This window comes from Zea mays, chromosome 2 (assembly GCF_902167145.1).
Source record: "Zea mays cultivar B73 chromosome 2, Zm-B73-REFERENCE-NAM-5.0, whole genome shotgun sequence".
Classification (NCBI taxonomy): Eukaryota; Viridiplantae; Streptophyta; class Magnoliopsida; order Poales; family Poaceae; genus Zea; species Zea mays.
Genome location: NC_050097.1, coordinates 218,553,484 through 218,577,046, shown reverse-complemented (window position 1 = coordinate 218,577,046; position 23,563 = coordinate 218,553,484). Strand labels below are relative to the sequence as shown.

The window sequence follows — 23,563 nt, the reverse complement described above, 5'->3', positions numbered from 1 at the left end:
TGCCTGGGAGTGGGACCATGGGATTGGCAGTAGGTTAGGATGTACTCCGTATTTGGTAATTGGTTTGACTCAACGTGTCACCTCCATTTTTTAGATCACACCGTTAAAAAAAACTACTCCGATATCTATCTCATCCCTATGTAACTCTCATCCAAATATTATAGCTGTTCTCTCACATTCCACCATGTACATTGAACCAAATACACCAACCATATAAATTCGAAGCAAAATTCGCATAAATCCGCTCAATATAGAATTTTAAATTTAAAACGAAATTCGATGTTTTCTCGACGAATTTTGTTGCAACTTCGGTAATTTCGTTGTTTCAGACAAAAAGCAACGATATCCGGTTGAAAAAACTCGGTTTTTTATTTTTATGATTTTTAGAACTTTTTGAACGGTGAACCGAATTTTTCGAAATTTACAGCGAAAACAAATTTTCGTGGGAGTTCGAAAACGAAAAAACTCTGAATTTCAGTGAGTTTCGTTCAAAAATTGCTAACAGTTGTGGGACTCGTCTCTTACAGCTTCCAATACCCCTAATCTCAAAGCATATTTAGAGAAAATTAGAAAAATTAACTCCCAACGATTCCTTAGATGGTCTCTCTATGCTTTCTCATGCGGAAAAACCATGCGGATATACATCGGCTCAATTTCTCCTAGTCGTCCTCTTTTTTCACCTTTCCCGCAGCCGCAACCTGAGCTTGGCGGCAGGCCGGCAGCAAAACATAGGGGTACAGTGCTGCGTGCTGTTTTGAAACAGTTCTACAGTGACGGCCTGACACTACACAAATTGTCAATGCTGTTATTATCGACGTTGGTCAGTGTTGACACCTTTTTCGAGCACCAAACACTCAACAAGAACCGGCGGCGGTGTTCTCTGCACAGACGCGGACGGTCCGCGACCAGGGACCGGACGGTCTGTGACCTGAAACAGAGGCTGACGTTCACTGCCTAGCGGTCGGACGGTCCGCGCGTGCGCAGGGGACGGCGAAAGGTCGTCGGCGGCGCCTGGATCTCGCTCCCGGGAGGGACCCCGTCGGGGAGGAGAGATCCTAGGAGTTGTCTAGGCTCGGCAGGCCGACCTAAACTCTTCTAATCGACGTAGAGTCGAAGAGAAGCGGAGGATTTGAGGATTGAGAAGCTAACCTAGAACTAGACTAGAACTATTCCTAATGCGTAAGGTAAAAACGAGAAATGGACTTGATTTGTTCGATTGTTGGGGGTTCAATCGGTCGTAGCCCTTCATCTATATAAATGGGAGGTCTGGATTCGCTTCAAACTGATTTCCGAGTTAATCCCGAGGTTTTAGGTAACAAATCCCGCGAGAAACTAGGAACCCTAACTGACTCTGCGCACGCGCGGACCGTCCGCGCTACCACCGCGGACTGTCCGGACCGCGGACCGTCCGGCCTCAGGGCCGGACCGTCCGCGAGACACTTTTGGTCTCCAACATATGCCCCCCTGCCTTTTGGTGAAGGTTGACGAACCAAAAGCATATGAACTAAACCTGATGTAAGTCACCGGCTTTTCGATATGGAGATCATTTAATAAAACACCAATGTATAAAGGTCGTTTCAGATTGTATCTTTCTCGGCCATGACCATTTGGTCAATGGATCAAAAGGAATAGAATGGAGGTGCCCCCAGTCTGGATAGACAAAGGGACTATACATGTACCACGAATTCATCATTATACCATTCCATGTTTGAACAGGATAATATAACGATGATGAGTAAACGGGTGGAAAGTACCCTGGTCTCATAGGATGAATAGGCGATGCTTGTTGTGTCGCCTTTCGGGCCGTTTTGTTTACCCGTTTCGTCTTAGCAAGTGACCGGGGTTTCTTCGTTGACCGATCACGTAGAACGGTCTTCTTGCTAGTATCCTTGGAGAGCAACTGATCAAAAGTAGGGTCGGCTTTGATCAGCCGACCATATATGTTCTGCCCTTGCGTCTCCTTCCCTTTTAAAGTTTTGTGTGGAGGCTGACGTCTTTGGCCATAGGCGGACTGTCCGGCAGAGTTAGCCGGACCGTCTGTCTGAGCACCGGACCGTCCGCACGTATGTGCCAGCCCGTCCGTGATGCTCAAGCCAGGCTGTCGTGCTTGGCTCATTAATTGTGCTTGCCCCCCGGTGCCTCCTGACTTTTTAGCCTTATCATCCGGAGCCTTTCGAGCAATCTCCTTTTGCGATGTATTTGACGTGCGAGGATCGTCAATGATGATGTCTTTGCTTTTGCTTTTATCGGCCATTTCGGGCCGAACTAAGACCTTTTTGCATGCGATATCTATTGTATTAACGGGAAATGGTTGTGTGTCCACTTGCATTTCCTGAAAAGCCAACCGGCCCTCATTTATGGCCGATTGTACCTTTCGACGAAAAACATTACAGTCATTGGTGGCATGAGAAAAAGAATTATGCCACTTACAAGAAGCACGTCTCTTTAATTCATCTATAGGAGGGATATTATGAGTTAATTTAATGTTTTCATTTTTAAGTAGCTCATCAAATATCTTATCGCATTTGGCAACATTAAAGGTAAATTTAATCTCTTCTTGCCGATTCTTTTGAACTGGCTATAAGGAAGACATGCTGAAGATTTGGCCTTTGTTGGCCAAATAAACTCAGCGGTATATACATCTGCGGATTCATCATCTGAACTATCACGCTCTATTAGATGTATAGTACGGGCGGTCGATTTTGATGTCTCTTTAAATCGGCTTTCACATGCTAAAGCCCGCTGATGTAGCTGTGCTATCGAAAAGAACTGGGTCCCATCTAATTTGTCTCTTAAGTAGGATAGCAACCCATTAAAAGCTAGCCCTGCTAGCTCTTTGTTTGCGACATGGATCCGAAAGCATCAGTTTCTAGTGTCCCGGAACCTCCGGATATAATCATTCACCGATTCTTCGCGTCCTTGTCGGACTGAAGCTAAGTCAGCTAGTCCTAATTCATATTCCCCGGCAAAGAAATGTTCATGAAATTTACTTTCTAACTCATTCCAGGAATTAATGGAATTAGGCGGCAGGGCGGCATACCATGCAAAAGCGGTACTAGTAAGGGATAAAGAAAATAAACGAACATGAAATGCTTCTCCATCGGCCAATTCGCCTAGGTGTGCTAGGAACTGGACTATGTGTTCGTGTGTGCTTCTCCCATTCTCACCAGAAAACTTAGAAAATTCTGGTATCCTTGCCCCTTGTGGATATGGGACAGTGTCAAACCGGTGATTATATGGCTTTTGGTATGATTGCCTTACTCTGGCTACACTAACTCCGAACTTATCTCGAAATAGTTCAGTCATCTCTTCCCTAATTTTTTCCATTGCACCCGGTGGCAGACCACCGGATCCTGGGCTGTGGGGCTCATTTGGTCGGGCATTAGTATACCGACTTTCTTGCCGTGACCGATCGATAGTGTTGATCGGTCTGTGATTGTATGGTGCATTATGGTTTAAATATGTAGAGGGCGAAACATACTGCTGCTGTGGTGTATAATAATTTGGTGCATGGTGTGCAACAGCAGGTTCTGCATATGTGTATCCGGTTTGTATGGTGGTACATCCGAACTGGCCGGTCGTGTTCGCCATTATTGGGGCGCCACGCAGTAGTCCTGGTACGGCCCCGGACTGTCCGGCATAGAAAGCCGGACGGACCGTATAAGGGTGGGACGGTCCGGGTAGAAGCTCTGACGGTCCGACCGCGTCCAGGGTAGCCGATCTGCAAAGCAGGGACGGCGGCGATCCTAGGGCAGCCCCAGACTGTCCGGCAGAGCAAGCCGGACGGTCCGCATATGGGTCGGACGGTCCGGGCAGAAGCCCGGATGGTCTAACTGTGTTTAGGGGCGCCGATCTGCCAAGCAGGGATGGCGGTGGTGGTACTTGCCCTGGATATGAGTTCATCGGCATACCATATAATGGTTGGTGCTGTAAATCCCCATTTGTTGCCGATGCATTAGACATAGATATCCTATTACTAGTCTCATATGATGGAAAACTAGGAGCAACAGACTTCTTCAATGTACGTGTTAATTTTCTAATTGACTCTTCTAACCCTCCAATCTGTTGTTTCATTTGATTCTGCTGATGATCTACATACTGTTTAATAGATTAAATGTCGTCAGGTGTACTTACATTAGGGACTTGAAGCGAAGATAAAAGAGATGCGACGTCGGTCTCTCCATGTTTGACAACTTTCTGGTGGCGATCCACCATGTATTGTGATAAGAATTTCTCCTTCGCTTGACGCATGTAGTCATCGTATTGCTGTTGCTCATCGGCCGTCAGACTTTCAACAGCCGGCTTCAGGATATTGTCCGGGGAGATATCAGTGTGATCTTTAGAACCGGCCATTTGAGGGCCTGATTTTTAGTAGATCTAAACACCTTTCCCCAGCGGAGTCGCCAAAAGTATGTTGACACCTTTTTCGGGCGCCAAACACTCAACAAGAACCGGCGGCGGTGCTCTTTGCACAGGCGCGGACGGTCTGCGACCAGGGACCGGACGGTCCGCGACCTAGAACAGAGGCTGACGTTCCCTGCCTAACGACCGGACGGTCCGTGCCCTAGGGTCGGACGGTCCGCGCGTGCGCAGGGGGCGGCGAAAGGTCACCGGCGGCGCCTGGATATCGCTCCCGGGAGGGACCCTGTCGGGGAGGAAAGATCCTAGGAGTTGTCTAGGCTCGGCAGGCCGACCTAGACTCTTCTAATCGACGTAGAGTCGAAGAGAAGTGGAGGATTTGAGGATTGAGAAACTAACCTAGAACTAGACTAGAACTATCACTACAAGAAACTAGTTAAAGAACGTGGGTGAAAAACCGTCGAACTTAATGTAATAAGCCGTCGAACTTACCGTAAGAACGTGGGTTTACCGACGAATATAGCCGACGGCGATTTTTGGACGAACTTAGAGAAGTAAGTTCGACGGCCCCGTCGAACTTAAGGTTAAGAACGTGGGTACCGTCGAACTTAATGTTAAGAACGTGAGTACCGTCGAACTTAATGTTAAGAACGTGCGTTTTTAAGTTCGACGGGGCCGTCGAATTTTTTCCCGTAAGTTCGACGGCACCCACGTTCTTAACATTAAGAACGTGGGTACCCACGTTCTTAACCCTGCGTGGGTCTGCACGGACTGCACAATAAGTTCGACGGTACCCATGTTCTTAAGGTTAAGAACGTGGGTACCCACGTTCTTAACCCTTTTCCAAAAAAAATAAAAAATACAAAAATGAAAAAAAAATAGACACACAAAATATCACATACAACACAATATCACATACAATACAAATTTCAAACACATTGATATATGTTCATATCACAAATTCACACAAGTCCAAATATATAAGTTCGCAAATTCACATAAGTCCAAATACATAAGTTCACAAATTCACACAAGTTCACATCCATAGTTCACAAGTTCAAACACACAAGTTCAAACATTAGCTCTGTCGCTCTCGATCAGGACATCGGATTGTTGTTCGTAGCTCCACCACTAGAATTGAGACATCTATCCGCAAAGTCAACGTGAGGGGGAGGAGTCACTTGACGGGAGCCGGAATCCTACAAAATAAACCAAAATTCTCATAAATACACAACTGGCATTAAATCACATGCATGTACACAAAGATATAGGAAAGCATGAAATTCACACAGTACAAAAAATAAAAAATACAAAAATGAAAAATTAGACACACATAATATCACTGTAGTGCTGAATTTGAACATGCTGGAAAGGGATCAGTTGCAAAAGAACAATTTGAACATACATCATTGTGCTGGCTTTATTGGGTATATTATCCTGTAGTGCTGAATTATAGCATATATTGTGAATGCCTGAATGCAATTATCCAAACTAAAAACATAAATAATAACAGATGAAATGTAAGTGCACAAAGCTAAAAAAATAACTGGACCAGTAATAGGAACGAGTGGCTGGTAACAGGAACAGGTGGCCGTTCATATCATGTCAAACAAGGGTAAGTTCTTTTTTCTCTATTACATGCATAATGAGACTAGCAATGGTGATTGGTGAGCACACACCTTTATTACCTGGTAAAGCTGGAAAATCTTCATTCTGAATGCTGAATTCCTGGTTTTGTTGTACAATGGCATTGACGCTTACTCCATGCTTTCTCAGTGATCCTTCAAATAAGAGTAGTCAGAAGTTATATATAGTCTAGATATCATCGGAATATTTGGTAGCATTGCAGTATTACCATATTGTCCTTGACCACCTTCAGCAGAATTAGGTCGTCCATTTAACTGAGGAAAGTCATTAATATCAAATGGAGCATTGTCACCCGAGCTTCCTTCGTATAGCATTCCAGAAGATCCTAAAGAACTGCTTCCTGACTGTTCTTGATTCTAAAAGGAATTAAACGTCCAAGAAAAAAAAGTACAGGAATAAGAAAACTTACACCGTCGTATGTGAATTCCTTTCCTCTTTCTGCCTCCCAGGCTACAATTTTTGTGGTTAAAACATCTACCAGTCCTGTTTCAGGCATGGCAATGGTAAATTGGTTCGAACTATGATGAGTAACATTCTATGAGCAGAACACATAAAATATTTGATAGCTCTAATAGAAATCTGACAGGCAAATATTACCTAGGATCTTGTTAACCAAAATACGAGCTTTCTCAGCCCTTTTGAGTGTCAAGTGGGCCCCCCTCCCGGCATTATAACGATTGTCATCCTATAGATGTCATGTTCAGGGAACTTTTAATATCCAGTAAACAAAAACAGAACAGAGATTTGCATATAAAGTTGACCAGCATTGCTACTTTGTTGTAATCTTCCAGCCAAGCTTCCTCCTCACATGCATTCAACCATCTTTCAACCTTCTCGAGAATATCCTTCCTGCTAAAGGCTTCCTCTTTCACTGTGGCAATGTGAGCCTCAATTTGTTCCAGCACCAGCGCAGGATCAATAGCTCCTGTAGGAAGCGAAGGTAGATAAGATCGTTCTCAGTTCCCATTATCTTCAGGTCTGCAATACATTTTAATGGACACAAGTTTACATTCCAGGATATGATCTTTACCTGCCTCAATAGCCTCATCGCTAAATTCAGCTGCATAGCCTTCCTCGCCAATCAAATGAGCACGTCTCCTATGCTCTTCCAGTTCTGTCTCCTATGCTCTTTCAGGTCTACAATGAGCACGTCTCCTATGCTCTTTCAGGTCTGCAATACATTTTAATGGACACAAGTTTAGTGGACTGAGATATTTTCAGATGTTTTGGACTGCTCTGAACTTCTTCAGTTCGACTACAGGACCAAATTCACCTCCCATTTTCTCCCATTTCTACATAAGGACAGACCTACCTCACTACATCAAAGTGGTTCACCAAGCATAGCTCTTTCACGTTGCTATAGAATTCCCAGGCCAAAAATGCATATATTCAAAGTTATGGTGCCCAAAAGTGGAGCACATCACACTGAACCCAAATTCAGTTAGTTGAAACTGAATAATATAGTCTTTAGAAGTGGTTTATTGGCAGCTTGTTCAAAGCTACATCCAAAGTCGTTTGAACTCACCACTCATGTAAGGGTTTAGGGTCCATCTAAATAATAGTTTTACACAAATTATAGCCCATGTTTCAGTCTACCCAAAATGTATATTCCTATGAGTACACATGTAAGGTCAGCATTTTTTAGTTGTAATATCACCTTAGCTGCAGATTGGAGGGTAATAGGAGAAAAAACTTAAGTAGCAACAGTGGAACAGAAGGTGCATTGCCAGTTGAAACAATCCAACACTACAAAAAGTAGAAACTAAACATAACATCCTAAGAACGTGTCATATGATCAAGTTTTCAATTCTGCAGGCCTGATTTCAGATGCAACCTTCTTAATTTGCTCTATGACATCAACAAATTGGTCCCATCTTTCAACTTTCTTCTTTCTCATCTCCTCCAAGTATGGGACAATCGCATTCAATTCTTCCCTTAAACCTTGTAACTTCTGATTTGACTGCCATTTAAAAGAAAACAAATTACTGATGGAGTCACTACTGAAACATTCAGTCTTCATACCAGAATGCATGCAGTTCCTGACTTCAATACCGGACAATTTTGTTCGGTTACTCCCTTAAACCATTCACGTTCTTACTCTACTAACATTTTTCACTACAAAGGGTAAGAATTACCAGTAGATCACACTACAGTTATTTTGTAAGCCTTCAATATAGCAGAGTACAAATAACCTGCATATCTAGACAATAGCTATCACACTATCACAGCCCTAAAGTTGCAATGACAAAAAAGATCGTGAGAGAAAATTCTGTAGAATATCTTTCTGCAGTACAGCAGTAGTACTCAAATGTTGTTTCTTTCATGGTATATGGTACTTCAAAGCGCAGAAACTAGAGGGTCCAGCTGCGGCTACTACTGACCTTGAGGAGCCACGGAGAGGTTGAGGGGCTCAGCTGTCTCCCTCTCCGGCTACGGCTACTTCTGGGCCATAGAAGCCTTGAGCGGCAACACCAGAGGGTCCAGCGGTCCCTGAGGAGCCTAGATGTGACCATCCCGACAGGGGCAGGGGCGGGTGAGGACGAGCTCCAGGAGGCGCTGGAGCAAAGGGAGGCGGCGACAAGGGACGTGAGGCTGTGGTCGGGTCGGAAAGCGGAGGATGCATCTGCGGCGGCCAGCAGGATGTGGAGGTCGAGCGCCGCGAGTCGGGGGTGGTGGTGGGCTCGGCGGAGGAGACGAAAGAGAGAGGTGGGGGAGGAAGCATGAGCGGAGGGGAGCACCGGGAGCGGGTTAGGCGGCGCGCGAGGGAGGAGCGGGGACCGGCGGCGCGCGGGGGAGGAGCGGGGACCGGCGGCTCGCGCGTAGGGGGGATAGAAGAGAGAAGCGACCCGCGCTAGGGATTTAGTTTGGGTTAAGTTCGACGGTATCGACGTGGCCCACGAACTTAAATTAAGAACGTGGGTACCCACGTTCCTAATAGGTTAAGTTTGACGGTTTTTGCTAGGGCCTACGAACTTAATTTCAGAACGTGGGTACCCACGTTTTTAAAAAACCCATGAACTTACCTAATGTAAGAACGTCGGTACCCACGTTCTTAACAAAACCCACGAACTTTTATCAGTTTCTTGTAGTGTATTTCTAATGCGTAAGGTAAAAAAGAGAAATAGACTTGATTTGTTCGATTGTTGGGGGGTTCAATCGGCCGTAGCCCTTCATCTATATAAAGGGGGAGGTCTGGATCCGCTTCAAACTGATTTTCGAGTTAATCCCGAGGTTTTAGGTAACAAATCCCGCGAGAAACTAGGAACCCTAAATGACTCTGCGCACGCGCGGACCGTCCGCGCTACCACCGCGGACCGTCCGGCCTTAGGGCCGGACCGTCCGCGAAACACTTTTGGTCTCCAACAGTCAGAAAAGAACAATACCACAATTAACTTTAAACAGATAACTTTTTTCTTCTTCTCTAATTAAATAGAGGATAATCTTAAGCTCAATTTTTTGAATAACTTTGTAGCGATCCTTACCTATTTCTTTTCTTTCTTTAATCTTGTCGTTTCCAAGCCGCCTCTTGCTTTTTGATTGCATAGTAGCTGCTCGACTTTATCTGTTCTTGGCTACGGTAATCGCCAGATCCGTTTTGTACGTTGGGCCGATCTGTTCCTTTTGGCAGTGGACAGGCGCAACATCCACGGACCGTGACCATAAAGTATGCTCTATGCACCAATCTGCAATGGAATATGAAAAGAATCAAAAGGTACAAATTTGAAAGTATAACATAAGATCAAGGGGAGAATGTTACAATTGATCTCGGCAGGTAGACCAACATGCGAACGGGCTCTTGATCTCGTGCCCTGATCAGGGGCGTCCAGCCCAATAGAAGATTGGTGGATCTCTGTTGCACAATCTATAAATAAATAGGTGGGGGTTGACGGCTAAACACAAGGTTCACGGCTACCGTCTTCAGTTCCCCACATCAAACCCTAGACCGATCTCGAGGGGAGACTGTCAGCAACAGGAAGCCCACCACCGACATCGAGCTCGCTTCACCGACCGTCGCTGCCTTAGCACAGATCTTCATCGACGAACGTGATGGCGTGATGACATCGTGTCTATCTAAACAAAGGCACGCTCTGTGTTTTTGGTATTGTTCTAGTGGTTAGGGTTCTTGGGAAGATCCAAAAGTCTATCACATGCAGTATTTGGTGGAACAAGATAATGGTTGTAAACAATTTTGTTAGTCTGTAGCATTACCAAATAACACACCTACTTTAAGTGTGTATGGACTGATGATACCACAGCGTCGACAGGTAGAATCAGAGCCTTGTAAGGTTTAGATTCATGCTTCGATGGTAGTGAGATTTGTAGAACAGAAGGGACACTTTTAAATACCATAACAATCAATTGGTTTCACATCAATGAAAAAGAGTAGCAACACGCAGTAGAATGAGCTAGTCACTGCACCATGCCTACGTTTTACAACTTGCAAACCACAGTGTAATATGCAAATCAACATGAATAGAGTGACCGGGGCTACAAGCTAGGCAATGGACGATGTACTCTGATTAATCGGGTAGGACATACTAATAAACAAATGACCTAACGGGGAGGTGGACGGGAAGGGTGTCGCCGCTGGTGATGGCCACTAGCTCCGCGAAATGTAGGGTGTCGATGTTGGACGTCGCAATGAGGAAGACGTCGAGCTTGTGAGTGAAGCTTGAGAGGTTCTCATGGATGAAGTTCAAACCATATGGGTTGTGGGCGAGACAAATATGCACGAGGGCGTTTTGGTCACAATAGGTAAGCAAATCACTGTTAAACTTGTTAACGACGAGCAGATGATATTTTGGTAAAGTACGTGTGATATCTATCTTATGTTGGCAAATACCACGTGTGCGATGCTATAATGTCTAAGGCTATTATTGTGAGTGCTAATATTTTAAATTTCTCGCCGCCATGCTATAATGGTAAAGGTTGCAAAGCATTCAAAGCAACATGCGGGCATCTGGCTGCGATAGACGCTGACAAACCATGGAACAGATAGGACTGGTACACAACGTTGAACGGAGGGCTTATTTTTGCTTTGCTAATACCATCTCCATTAGTTATGTAAACAACTCTCTAAATATAAATTTAAGAAGTTTTTGAGAAAAACTCTTCTCTAACAATTATGTAAAGTAAGCTCATAAATTTACAAAATTCCTATAAAACTCACTTTCATCTCTACATTTAACAACCTTGTTGGAAATTCCTAAATCAACATTGGTGCTAAGTCTATCGTGAAAAGCATACTTCATCCACTATTTTGTGCCATCACACCGTCCCGTTGACCAAAATTCTGTCTCTAGTGCCTAGACATCTTGATGTCATCATCGCCAAACGAGCCGTCGTTAGAGCACCTTCTGTGATGCCTTTCCGCAATCGTCTAGTCTTCAATCGATAACTTCGACCTCCCAAGACATCAAAGAATGTTATTGATATTGATTTTTGTCGCCATTTCAATTAAAACAGAAAGAAGATCCACTTATTTTTTGTTGACAAACAACTTTAAAAACTAGCAACAAATAAATTGAAAACTGTTGGAGCACAAACATTTTTACTCACTAAAGTGTTTTAGTAACTTCCTAAATCTATTATTTAGGACGTTAAATTTACAAAACTATTGGATATACTCTAAGGCTGCACCCGGTCGTATCCAACCATGCCCGGAATAGCTCCTCCCCCTGAGTTCAATGTACTTCTTCCCCTCTTTTGCTCCAATGGTGCACTCCCTTTCTCTCCCTCTTCTCGGTGTGTTAGGGAAATCCCTCTCTATAGCAGAGTTCTAATCTCCCCATTCGCTAATCAGTGATATTAACTGTAAAATTAACCATTTTCAAGTTTAAATACCAGATAACAATATGTATTACGGTACTACAAATAGTGTACAATTAGTTGAACTCTGTAAATGTATAAAAGTCAATTAGTTCAATTAAAGTGTAAATGGAACTGAACAAAGAGATGGTTGTAGACTTAGAGAGGAGGAGAAAGAGTGGGAGTATTTAAAAATGAATAGAAAGTACAAATAAGGGAGATGAGAGAGAGAGAGGGGAATGGTTGGAATCAACCTTATAAACTTCACCATAAAATACCTTAATCAGAACTATAGTTTTTGAAGCATTTTTAATCTCATAAATGGAGATTCGAACCATAGTTGATGACTTCAAACCCACATTCATATCCACCTAGCCAATAGACCACATATATCTTTGTGTGAATATTCTCTTCGTTCCAAAATAATATTCGTTTTAGAATGTCAGTGGATTCATACAATATTTGATGTATGTGTTTTATGTATGTGTCTAGATTCATTGTTTATATATTTGAATATGGACAAAAAATAAAGAGCTAAAACAAACAATATTGTAGAACGAATGGAGTACTATATATTAAGCATAAATGAGAATCACAACAAAGTATAGGCACATAACTAGTGGCGTTATAACTATATCTTTTTATTAGAGTGAAGATATACCGTTTGATTAAACAAATGTAAAGCGGGGAAGAAAAAACGTGGAGTCCAAAAATCGAAAGAAATACAGTTATCCATTAAACAATGGTAAGATTGATCTCCCCAGGATTGGCACAACTTTTTTATTAATGTTTTTTAAAAAAATGTTAAAGATTGAAATACGGATTGTTTATGCTATTAGCTCACCAATCATGCCCAACGCCAGACCAAGCTAATATAAGAAAGAGTCGTAAGATTAAAGGCATGTTTGGTTTATTTAGTCTAGAGACTAAAGTTTAATTAGAAGACTAAAGTTTAGTCTCTATCCTATTTAGTTCTAGTGACTAAAATTATTAAAAAACATTAAATGAATCACAAGAGAACTAAAATACCCCTTAATATTCTCCCGTTATTAGTGTAACTGAAATAAAGAATAGACAAAAGATGAAATTAATATAGTTTAGTCTCTTTTAATCACTCCTTGAGGGACTAGAGACTAAAACAGTTTAGTTCCTATTTTAGTCCCATCGTTTAGCAATTTAGATATTAAATATAACTTAAACTTAAAGCACCAGTTTCAACGGTCGTCGTGCATCATGTTTTTACAAAAAGACCCCTATACTTCTTCCAATCAACCCACCGAGCATCTCAAACGCATGCGTCACTGTTTTACAACGACACCCCCTCCATCCCCGCCGACCCACGCGCCATCCCCGCTGATCCCCCAGCCCGACCCTGCCACCGCCATCCCCGTCCCCGAGCGTCGACGCCCCGTCCCCAAGCGCCAACGCCCCATCCCCGAGCCCCGACGAGCCTCGAGCCCGACCATGACCGCGCCATCCCTGCAGCACGTCCCCACCCCGAGCGCCGACGCCCCGTCCCCAAGCCCAGAAATCCGCCTCGCCTCGACCTCGCGGCCGCGCCATCCCCATCCCCATCCCCGTCCCGAGCGCCGACGCCCCGTCCCAGAGCCCGGCCACCCGCTGCTGCACAAGCCAGCATTGGGCGCGGCATAATCTGTCGTGCACGTCGTTCCCAGAAACCACCGCCGAACCCGCGCGCGCCGTCCCTGGAACCGCCGCCAAACCCCGCCATCCGCGCATCCCCCTCGATCCGCACTCGCCGCCGCACAATCCGGTATCCCGAGCCTGAGCCCTAGCCCTCACGCGGTCATGCCTCCCCGCTCTGTGGCGATTGCGCTCTCGCGCCCCCCTTCTGGGTGCTTTGTCGCAGTTGCGGCTGTGGCCGCCACATTGCTCCTTCCTCTCGGGTATCTGCCCTCGTGTTGTCGTGTCTCCCCGCTCCGCTGTGGTCGTGCTCTCACGGCCCCTGTCGGGCGCTCCGTCGCCGCCGCGGCTGCGTCCGCCACAGGGGACCACTGAGGCGCTGACCACCAGCACTACCACAGAGGGCGCGCGGGCGTGCCGGAGGCCGGACCCACTGTCTTGGCGTGCGGCGTCAGTGCGACGTGGTCGTGGTGGGTGCTCGCGTACGTGTCAGTGGCCGCCGATGTTGACACGCTGTGGTAGGTCATCACCGACTACGAGCACCTCGCCGACTCAATCCCCAACCTCATATAGAGGTCCACATTTTTTCGTCTCGATCTGTCGCGTCTCAACTGTTGATTGCACTGAAGGCTGCCTTCTGAAGGTGTCTGATTCAGGTGGTTCCGCTCGTGCTTCGCTTGTAGTGGGACGATTCTGTGTCTGCATGAAGGGTGGATATGGCTGGAGCAGAGAGGCCTGCAATGGGCAACACACGTTGTATTGGCACAATGAATGTTGATTCAGTTATTTAAAATTCAGATCTCATAGTTTGATAAGGTAGTTTCTTGCTTGGTAAGTTAGTCTGATGTCAACTCCAATAATATTTTTCTCCAATACCCTGTTAATAGGTCTGTCATATGTCCTACTTGGTTAAAGGTTTCCATTCTATGCTTGGTTTAGGAGCAATACAGGCATGGACGTCATTAGATTGGGGTGGTGAGCTATATGATGGTGAATCAAATGAACTTCAGAACATTGACCTTCAGTTAAGAGATGCCTACTGACTGCCTGAAAATCGGTGTGCAGATCTTTTAGGGAGTCAGCGGCCTTGCAATCCCCCTCTGCAACCATAAGAAATTTCGTGTGCTACAGATTTAGTACTGGTGAGTATTTGGTTTATAGAGTTGATGGATTTTCTGATATATGGTAACATTGGTGGAACATTCATCACAGATGAATCCCTCTATGCAGTTCCAAACAACTGCACAAATCTTAAGGTGTGCCTCTCTTATTTTTTCCTGAATCTCAAGCACTTTAGTTTGTGGTGCTTGCAAACAGCAATTGCACTAGCAGACGTGATGTTTTCATTCTCTGTGAGATTGTTTTCAGAGAGAGGTAGGAACAACAGTGGTCGTTGTTGCTGCACAAACAAAGGCTATTGCTGGTAACTTTTACTTGTTATATTATTTAAGCATATTATATAGACTAGACATTTGCTACTTTGCTTTCTCATCATCTTATGTTTTTGATTTATTTCTGCATCTGTTCAATATAAATTTGAGATGCATATGCTCTTTCATTTCTTTTTACATTAAATAGTAAAAATTATGGTGGCAGGGTTGATGTCTTTGTGTGTGTGTGAACCAGACATGAAAATAAATTCGAAGCTATTGCCATTTTAAAAAAAGAACTACATTACACATGATACATATATTTATACCTAACAATTTTTTAATACTTCAATCTTTCAGTTTCGACTCGTCAATTTCTTTACTTTCATTAGGACAGTTGTTACTGATGGTGCATTTTCCACCATTATGCCCTTCATATTCCATCAACGTGAGATAAGTTTCATTAAAATTAAGCAATGGTGTCGAGAAAGGCCATTTAGGCTCTAAACAGTCGCAGCGATATACTCTTTCTTCATACACTGACTTTGACGTGGCGAGATAGTGGGATATTTGGGGCCAAAATTAGGGTGAACGGTTGTAGACAGTCTCAATAAATGGTTATAAGATGAAACATTCAAGCCATAAAAATCAGATAGCCTTTCCTTGATCCTTCCATCCTCTATGGTGCATTTCAAATCAAATAACCTGATGACTGCTATAGAAATTAATCTGCAACTTAGTGTTGTTTTTTGACAATACTCTGACAAGATAGTGGTAAAAATGTCCACTATGTAAAAAATTTGCTCAAATGTTCTGGCCACCATGCACTCCATATCCAAATGCCTAAGTTGGAGTGTTGAACATCCCATTTTTTTTCTTCATATTAACATTTGGCTTGTCGTGGAAATAGATTTGCAAAAGCAACAAACTGACTTGGTTATTGAAATAGAACTCTTTTATACTTAAATGTTTGTTGGCCACTCAATCGTCCAATGGTGCACAAGCGCTGCTTTTGGCAAAGGAGAATTATGGGTGAAAAAGTGAATTGGCATGTTTTTGTCAAGTCAATTCTTACTCTTTTTTTGGTAATTGAATGTTTTGTTAGATTCACTAAAATGGTGATCAACTATGTGCACCTCCACTAGATAAATTCTTACTGTTTGCGTATTTCACTCCTTCAAAGATAGTCTATTGGATAAAGCTAAAAGTAGTAGCCATTTCCTTATACTTGCACATCTTAGGGTCAATTTCATACTAGATATATTCCTTCAGGTACTTTTTATTTGCTTGCGCCTAAAAATGGCTAAACATCACTTTTTGCTTGATGTTTAGTATTAGATTGATTAACATTGATGTGCATTTCTCGTTGGGTTATTGAAAACCACATTTAATTTATTGTGTGCCCTTAATGGTAGGGAAATAGATCGTGTATGCACAACTTTTTGCAGTAAAGAGTTCTATTGTAGTTTGTAGGAATTAAAATTTCATTTTTCTATATATAAAAACACGATTTCATGCAAATTTCTCTCTCTATGGTACAAGATACGTGACGATGTGGCATTTGCAATGCACACGGTGAGAAAGGATATGGTTAGTTGGTCTGTCAACTCTACTTGATGAATGACAACAATTCTTTCATTTGTTGAAATTCTCAGCTTGTTCAGTTCATAGTTTTGATTTCATGGTTCATATATGGATACACACCAATACATGTTTGTTGTGACAATATGATAAAGGTGTACATGTTTTGTCGTCTCCATTCCCTATGCTTATATCAACTGTAATAAACAAGTTGTATTTGAAAAGATTTCATTTCACATCACTATGATACAATACATAATAGATGAGAGAACATAATAGATGAGAGAACTGATCTCTTTTGTTTTCTTTCTTTCTGAGAGATAAATTGTATACATCTTATGCCAAACTTCCAAGAGCTTAATAGATGAACCACTCGAGGTTTTTTTATTCATTTTAGATTTCAACTGATCGTACTACTTGTCACTCAAGTCATGGACAGTTTGCATGCGGATTTGACTAAATCAATGATAAAAGGTTTAGGGTTTGGCATTGTTACTTCTCTTACTACTATTCCATGTCTTTTTCCTTCGTGTTTCTATATCTCTTGTATGCTCTAGATATATTATGCACTAACATTTTATTAAATGATAATCTATGTCCCGTTGCAACGCACGGGTAACTAACTAATATAACTTAAATGGAGAGACTAATTCTTAGTCCCTCAAACTAAACATGTCTAAATCTGCATTTGGACTGGCGTGGCGAGCGGTTCCGTTTCTCAAAATAAACTGAAGAAACGCTATAGCCACGAAACGTTTCTGGCTTGAAAGTTTGTGGTAGTAAACGGCTTCAAGCTGGATTCGAGCGTTTTGGTTTCTGATCCTTCGCACACACTAGCGATTATCATTTCTTTAATTATCTTGCTCAGGTATAACAAGTAAAAATGTATTTACTTAAGTTATTCTTCACCTGTAAAGTTCTTAAAAAATCAAAGTACATTTTTATTCATTTGTTTTTTATGAAAAGGGTTTCTTCTTATGAGCCAGAATTTAGGGAAACGTTCATTAAGGGCTCGTTTGGGATAAAGAGTAATGGAGGGGATTGAGGGGGCTAGAATCCCTCACTATTCAAAATTAAGTAGTGGAGGATTCTAGCCCCCTCAATCCACTTCATTACTCTTTATCCCAAACGAGCCCTAAGAGAATCCGGATCTAAAAACGTCTCTGTAAAAATCTAGGTATCTACCAAATGTACTCTAAGTCCATAGGGTGAGGTCTTATTCATTTTATTTCCAAAGCAAGGGAGTTGGACAAAATGAACAAGGCTGAAACGGGGAAGAATCCACTGGGTGAACTGGGATTGAGATGAATTAAAGTAAAACCAAAAGAAGTGTTTGGTTTGAGGAATCAATTAATTCTAGATGAGATGGTGTATTATTTCATTATGGGTCTTTTCCATAGATTAATAGAATAAACTTAATTCTCATATTATTACTAATTATTAGACTATAAGGAATGAAATGATGATGGATCAATTCATTTCATTTCACAAACCAAACAAAAAAAAACGACCAGTAACAAGGTAATGGACCACACCATTCCTTAGACCAAACACGTTGAAATTAAGTCATCTCTTCCTTCGATGGTCATCCGCGTACGGCGTACCACAGTTACCAAACGAACCATGGGCTTGTTTGGCTCGCGACTAACTGTGCACATTTTGTCTAAGGTTAGTCGTCTAAATTGAAAAACTAAATTTAAGCAGAAAAAATAGACAAAATATGGTAAATTAGGTAGTAAACTAAACAGGTCTAGTGTCTCATTCCCGCCCCACGAAGCGGCGCTGGTACACTAGATAGCAGTCCACCGTGATGTACTATTTTACATGTACCAAATGTTAAACTCGAGTATCTGAACAAATTTTCTTTTGAGTTCCACCATTTCTCACACATATACTGATATCAACAGTTTTCTGTGCCCTTTTATGCACAAATTATTCACACACAAATTCCTATTCCACGATTTTTGGACTTGCTGCTGTCATATTGAAATCCAGAGATCCAATTTCCAACATGCCTGAATTTGTAGTAGGCACTCTCTATCACCATATGCATACAGAAACAGCAAATTGTAGTATGTGCCTACGTGGCAAAACATATTGTCTCCTCGGTACACATGGATCGAGTGCGCCTGTGCCACATCGACATCTACTAGAGTAGATCAACAAGCAGTCGTGCAGGACACGGAGCGAGCGAGAGCCGGTGGAACCTGAACTTTGCATATGAATCATGATTGATGGCTCAGAGAGAGGAGTCTGATGAACTCCAGCTCCAGGCTTTCTTGGTCTCCTGTTTGAGCGTCCCATACAGCTCCTGAGCCACACTCAGGAGGAAACGGTCCGCACCATGGCATGCCACTAGGGAGACTGACACTGGAACACCATGGCGCACTCCAAGTGGAATGCTCAGCTGCAGCCCATGCCCGGCATAAGTACCAATCAATCAGCAACATTAATCAGTGTATCTGGATCCCATTCGGGGTTCAGCAGCTTTATACCTGGCAAAACCCAGATAGTCCGGCGATGGACAGCAATGAAAATGCTCTTGCGCGGAAGTTTTCTAATGCAACAGCCTCCATGCGCAGCTTTGGCGGAGAACCAGGAACTGTCGGTATCGCAAGGATCCCATCATCCTGCACATGAGGAACAGACCAATAAAACATTATGCGCTTCTGCTTGATTTACAAATGCAGTTGGTGCAGAGGAATTCCATGTGTTACCTTGATAAGAGCAGAAAGCGCCGACTTGAATTCAGTCTTCAGAACATGAAAATCCTCCATGGGTCCATCTTCTGATGCAATGGCTTCATGCACCCGCTCTCGGATGCCAGGGCCTAGGTTAGGTTTTACAGTTTTGACCCACTCTCCATGGTTAGCTTTGAATTCAGACCTGAAAAGGATGTTCATGTTTAAATTTCCTCATCCAAGATGGATAGGTAACTCGAGGAGGTGAGTGCAGTGCAGAACTTCATGGTGATTACTGATTAACAACCTATATTCTATAAACTGTTGGCCAAGGCCAAACTATACCACTTCAGGTCCATTTATATTGGTTACTCCCTCTAGTAATAGAAGAATGCTTCCAAAATGTAGATTTTGATATCGTATTCTGATATTAGAGGGAGTGTGTTTTATGAACAATAATGTGGGCAACAGCAAAGCATATCTTTACGACCTTTTATTTTAATATTGTGGGAATAATAAATTATGTAGTCAATATTGCATAGTATTTAGTATTATTGCTACTACATAGTTTGAATAAGTTGTAAGTGAAACCTTTGGAGGCATCGCATGACATATGAAATAACAGATAGAGCAGGTACAGATGGTGCTTCGCTTCTGGAGAAGTCGCTAATGAATTTCCCAACAGTTGGAACATTGGCGGAGACGAACTCACCAAGGTTCCTATTGTCTACTGCATCGTCTGTGACAACAAAGCCGTCCACAGCAGATAAGATTTATATTTTAGGGAAAGCAGCATAATATAAAGGTTAAGCTATATGAGTTAATAGTATTACTTACTACCAAATCTCTTAGCTACCGAAGCATTGAGAATCTGATATGTTTGGTCACTCAGAGAGCCTAAGATTTCAAAACAGTCTTTAGGAATTGTAACATGAGTTGGTTGCTTGATAGTGTTGTCAGCAGCTAGTGGCAACAACACGTTGCTTACACAAGATAACATAGATAAATCTCTAGCAAACCATCCTGTACAATGTAATGTAAATACCAGTATCAGTCTTAACAGATACAAAGTTCTTATTTTGCAAGTAAGTAAAAAGTAGAACAATAGGTGTGACTCAATTTCATAATCCATACAGGAGCAGCCAGCAATAGGGAATCAAAGTTTAAGTCGATGAAGCTACAAGGAAAACAAAGGAGAGAAATATTTACCCACCAACAGTGTCAAACATCTGTGACATTGGAATGACATTTTCTGTCGAAACCAATCCATGGGAAGGCCTGAGTCCAAATATGCCACAATAGGCAGCAGGTACCCTCACACTACCTCCAGTGTCAGTGCCTACATTAGACAAGGGGGAATGAAATGGTAAGCAAATCAATTTGCTGCTAGCCAGTGATTAATTGAGAATGTTCAGGAATATTGAGGAACCAGGAGAAGAGCCGGTGCAGGGACTGCTGACCCAGAGCGAAGTCGACGAGTTTTGCAGCAACTGCAACAGCTGATCCACTGGAGGATCCTCCAGGGACTCTATCAGGAGCGCACGGATTAGTCGGCGTGCCATAGTGCGCGTTCTCCCCATTTATGCTGTGAAAGTTGAACTGGATCTCAGTGGCCTCGTCAGCTTTGATGCAATTGCAGTCATTCAGTCAAGATGGTGCTAGAAACGAAGTCGAGTATGAGGTGGAGGGTAGAGGCATGTGCATGTCGTCACCTGTAGGCCATCTCATCCATGACGGTCTTGCCGATGCTGATGGCGCCGGCGGCCAGCGCCGCCAGGACGACGGGGGAGGTGGCGCCGGCGGGGGCATGCGTCCTCGCCCAGTCCGGGTTGCCGAACCCAGTGACACGGCCGCCGATGTCGAAGCTGGAGGAAAAGAGAATAAATACACATGGCTTCAGCCTTGTGGATAAAATTTTAGAGAAACGCTTGATTATTAAATCCAGGGGCTGCACGACGAGGATAAGGGGATTCTTGCTCACATGTCTTTGATAGCGAAGGTGAGGCCGTGAAGCGGGAGCTGCTGCTGATGCTGAGATTGCGAAGGCAGCATCTTGAATTTCTCCATGAAGGCACCGTACTCGCCGTCCTCTAACCCCATCGCCATGCCTTCCCAGTTCTCGTCGGCCTCGTTCTTCCCGTTCCTTCTCTCGAGCCCAACCTAATCCTAGTTACTGACGCATAGGAGGACCACGTCAGGCAGTTCGATCAGGCGAATAAGCTATATGTAATCAAGACGATTGATAAGTAAAGATAGCGGGAGGAGTGCACAGGCACGTTAATTTTAGTTACTGGTTAGCCATCGGCTTTATAATAGATTCATACATGTATTGTCTATGCTACATACGGTGGATTTATGAATATAAAAAAACTTTATTTATAGTGGATTACGAATGCAAAGGTGAAAAAAAATACAAGCTTAGATAGTTAAATACTTATCAACTAAGCTTTATAACCATCTAGATTACTTTGTTTTCTAATTCCGCTGAGAGTTATAGACTAAACAGTTTATAACTCATCTCTATTTAATGTTGGTTTTATAAATTACGGGTATGTTTTTTCTGATAAAAAAAGGAGAGAGATTTTATCTAGAACTTGGAAGATCGATTCTTTTCCCTTAAGAGAGAAGAGAGTGATATATGTCTATTTGACAGAAAGCCTCATTCCCTACGATTTAGGGTCTATTTGGCAGGGCTTCTAAACTGACTTTGGCTCCGGCTTTTGTAGGAGTCCTTCCAAACGGTCTAAGAAATAGCTCCCAATAAGGAGCATCGAAAAGTTGGAGTCATTTTTATAGAGATTAGACGGAGCCAAAAAAAATTGACTCCTCACGGCTTCTCCTTTCACTCCCCTCCTCTCGCGCCAAGAGGAGCCGTTTTGCCGAACGATTTGTTAAAAAAACACTGCCTCTTATAGAGGAACCGTTTATAAAAAAAAGGCAGAACCAGAGTCATTTTTAGAGGAGTCAGGTCGTACCAAACAGAGCCTCAATTACCTCGATATTGTGAATCATCTAGGCCCCTTTGGTAATGTTTTGGTAATTAATGACAACTACTTGTGGACTAACGATTCTTGGAGAAATAAGAATGCAGGGTTGGACCACATAGAACAGAAAATGTTGAAGAGTCATACGCATTGGTTGTGGATCAGATGAAAGAAAAGGTATAATATAGGTTTTACTTTTGCCGGTCTTGAGGAGTTTAGAGAAGATACCTGACCGGATTAGTAGGCTAGATAGCTGTTCTATTAAGAGGGGTCAATGACTCAGATCTGTGTAAAACTTAGTGCCTCATAGAGCATCAAGTAGTTGCATTTGCATGAGGACTAACAGCGCTTCACATTTCGTGAGTTAAAAGTTCATTCAAAAGCATGTTTGAAAATTGCGAAGTCTTGGTCGCGCGGACTGTCCGGTCCTTGGGGGCGGACCGTCCGCGATCCTCCAGAGGGTCTGAAGTCTGACCATTTGTGTTGACACTGTGTTCTATTGCACTGCGGACCGTCCGGGCCTTAGGGCCGGACCGTCCGCAGTCCTGACCAGAGGAAGGTGGCTTCGGGTCAGTCCCTGAATTATAGGCGGACGGTCCGCCTGTGAGGGGCGGACGGTCCGCATGTGTCTAACTCGGTTTTGGACAGGGACTGTGTGTTTTTATACATTTGTACTACGGACGGTCCGGGGGACCAGTCCGGACAGTACTGTCTCAGGTCGCGGACGGTCCGGGATTTATAGCCGGACGGTCCGCGTGTGTTAACTTGTTTTGATCCGAGACTCGGGTGTTTCATTCTGCCAGGTCACGGACGGTCCGGCCTTGAAGGGCGGACTGTCCGGACCCACCTTTTGAGTCAGTTCTGACATGTTTCAACGGTCATTATAGCCGTTATGGTGTACTGCGGACTGTCCGGCCCTAGGGCGCGGACGGTCCGCGTGTGCGCAGAATTGCCCCCTTTTGCACATAACGGTTGGTTTTAGATGGGGGGCTATAAATAGAAGGGTAGCTCGTGTGAGAGACCTCTCTTGGCCATTCCTTGCACACATTGAGCTCATTTGTGATCCTCCAACTCACTCTCTCACACTCTTTGCTTGAGATTGCATCCTAGTGAGAGATTGAGGGTTCCTAGTGCATTTGCATCATTTGGTGATTCTTGAGGCACTAGGTGGTACACCGAGCAAGCGTCGTTGGCTTGTTACTCTTGGAGGTTGCCGCCTCCTAGACGGCTCGGGTGATTGTCTCCGTCGAGCTCTCCAAGAAGATTGTGGAGAAGCCGCGGTGTGGATTGTGAGGGGTTCGCGCCTACCTCGCCGGAGCGGCAAAGGTGACATTAGTGGAATCGAGGTATTGAGTGATTTCTTGTCCACTTGGCTCAAAGATCAAGTCGTGTCTTGATAGAGGAGCAAGTGAGAGCTTGAAGTCCACCTCAACGTGGATTAGGGGTGATCGGCAAATCACCGATACCACGGGATAAATTTCGGTGTCTA

At 43.5% G+C, this 23,563-nt stretch overlaps 1 protein-coding gene and 3 long non-coding RNA genes across 19 annotated transcripts; 2 read left to right on the top strand and 2 right to left on the bottom strand.

The window, feature by feature from the left end:
- Positions 1–6,027: 6,027 nt before the first annotated feature.
- Positions 6,028–7,142, bottom strand: LOC103647862 (uncharacterized). Its single transcript, XR_002267731.3, has 5 exons — positions 7,037–7,142; positions 6,780–6,931; positions 6,604–6,691; positions 6,215–6,489; positions 6,028–6,140 (listed from the first exon to the last, which is right to left on the bottom strand). It is a non-coding gene; the product is annotated as an uncharacterized lncRNA (long non-coding RNA).
- A 6,008-nt stretch (positions 7,143–13,150) lies between these two features.
- On the top strand, positions 13,151–16,904 carry LOC103647861 (uncharacterized). 14 transcript variants are annotated; one of them, XR_002749976.1, is made up of 6 exons: positions 13,151–14,033; positions 14,115–14,274; positions 14,398–14,448; positions 14,524–14,600; positions 14,671–14,714; positions 14,827–16,904. It is a non-coding gene; the product is annotated as an uncharacterized lncRNA (long non-coding RNA). The 14 variants fall into 14 exon arrangements; XR_004856474.1 differs by having other exon boundaries at positions 14,115–14,289; XR_563099.3 differs by having other exon boundaries at positions 14,671–16,904.
- A 1,292-nt stretch (positions 16,905–18,196) lies between these two features.
- LOC100384731 (Amidase 1) lies at positions 18,197–21,290 on the bottom strand. 3 transcript variants are annotated; one of them, NM_001177199.1, is made up of 9 exons: positions 21,072–21,260; positions 20,803–20,955; positions 20,551–20,675; positions 20,304–20,429; positions 19,928–20,113; positions 19,682–19,829; positions 19,127–19,295; positions 18,905–19,039; positions 18,197–18,816 (listed from the first exon to the last, which is right to left on the bottom strand). In NM_001177199.1, the coding sequence occupies exons 1-9, from the start codon at positions 21,194–21,196 to the stop codon at positions 18,649–18,651; spliced, it is 1,335 nt and encodes a 444-aa protein (NP_001170670.1). In that variant the 5' UTR covers positions 21,197–21,260; the 3' UTR covers positions 18,197–18,648. The 3 variants fall into 3 exon arrangements, with proteins under 3 accessions (NP_001170670.1, XP_023157322.1, XP_020403531.1); XM_023301554.2 differs by having other exon boundaries at positions 18,218–18,816; positions 20,551–20,712; positions 21,072–21,286; XM_020547942.3 differs by lacking the exon at positions 19,928–20,113 and having other exon boundaries at positions 18,244–18,816; positions 21,072–21,290.
- On the top strand, positions 20,107–20,741 carry LOC118476426 (uncharacterized). The gene is made up of 2 exons (XR_004856475.1): positions 20,107–20,399; positions 20,506–20,741. It is a non-coding gene; the product is annotated as an uncharacterized lncRNA (long non-coding RNA).
- Positions 21,291–23,563: the final 2,273 nt, after the last annotated feature.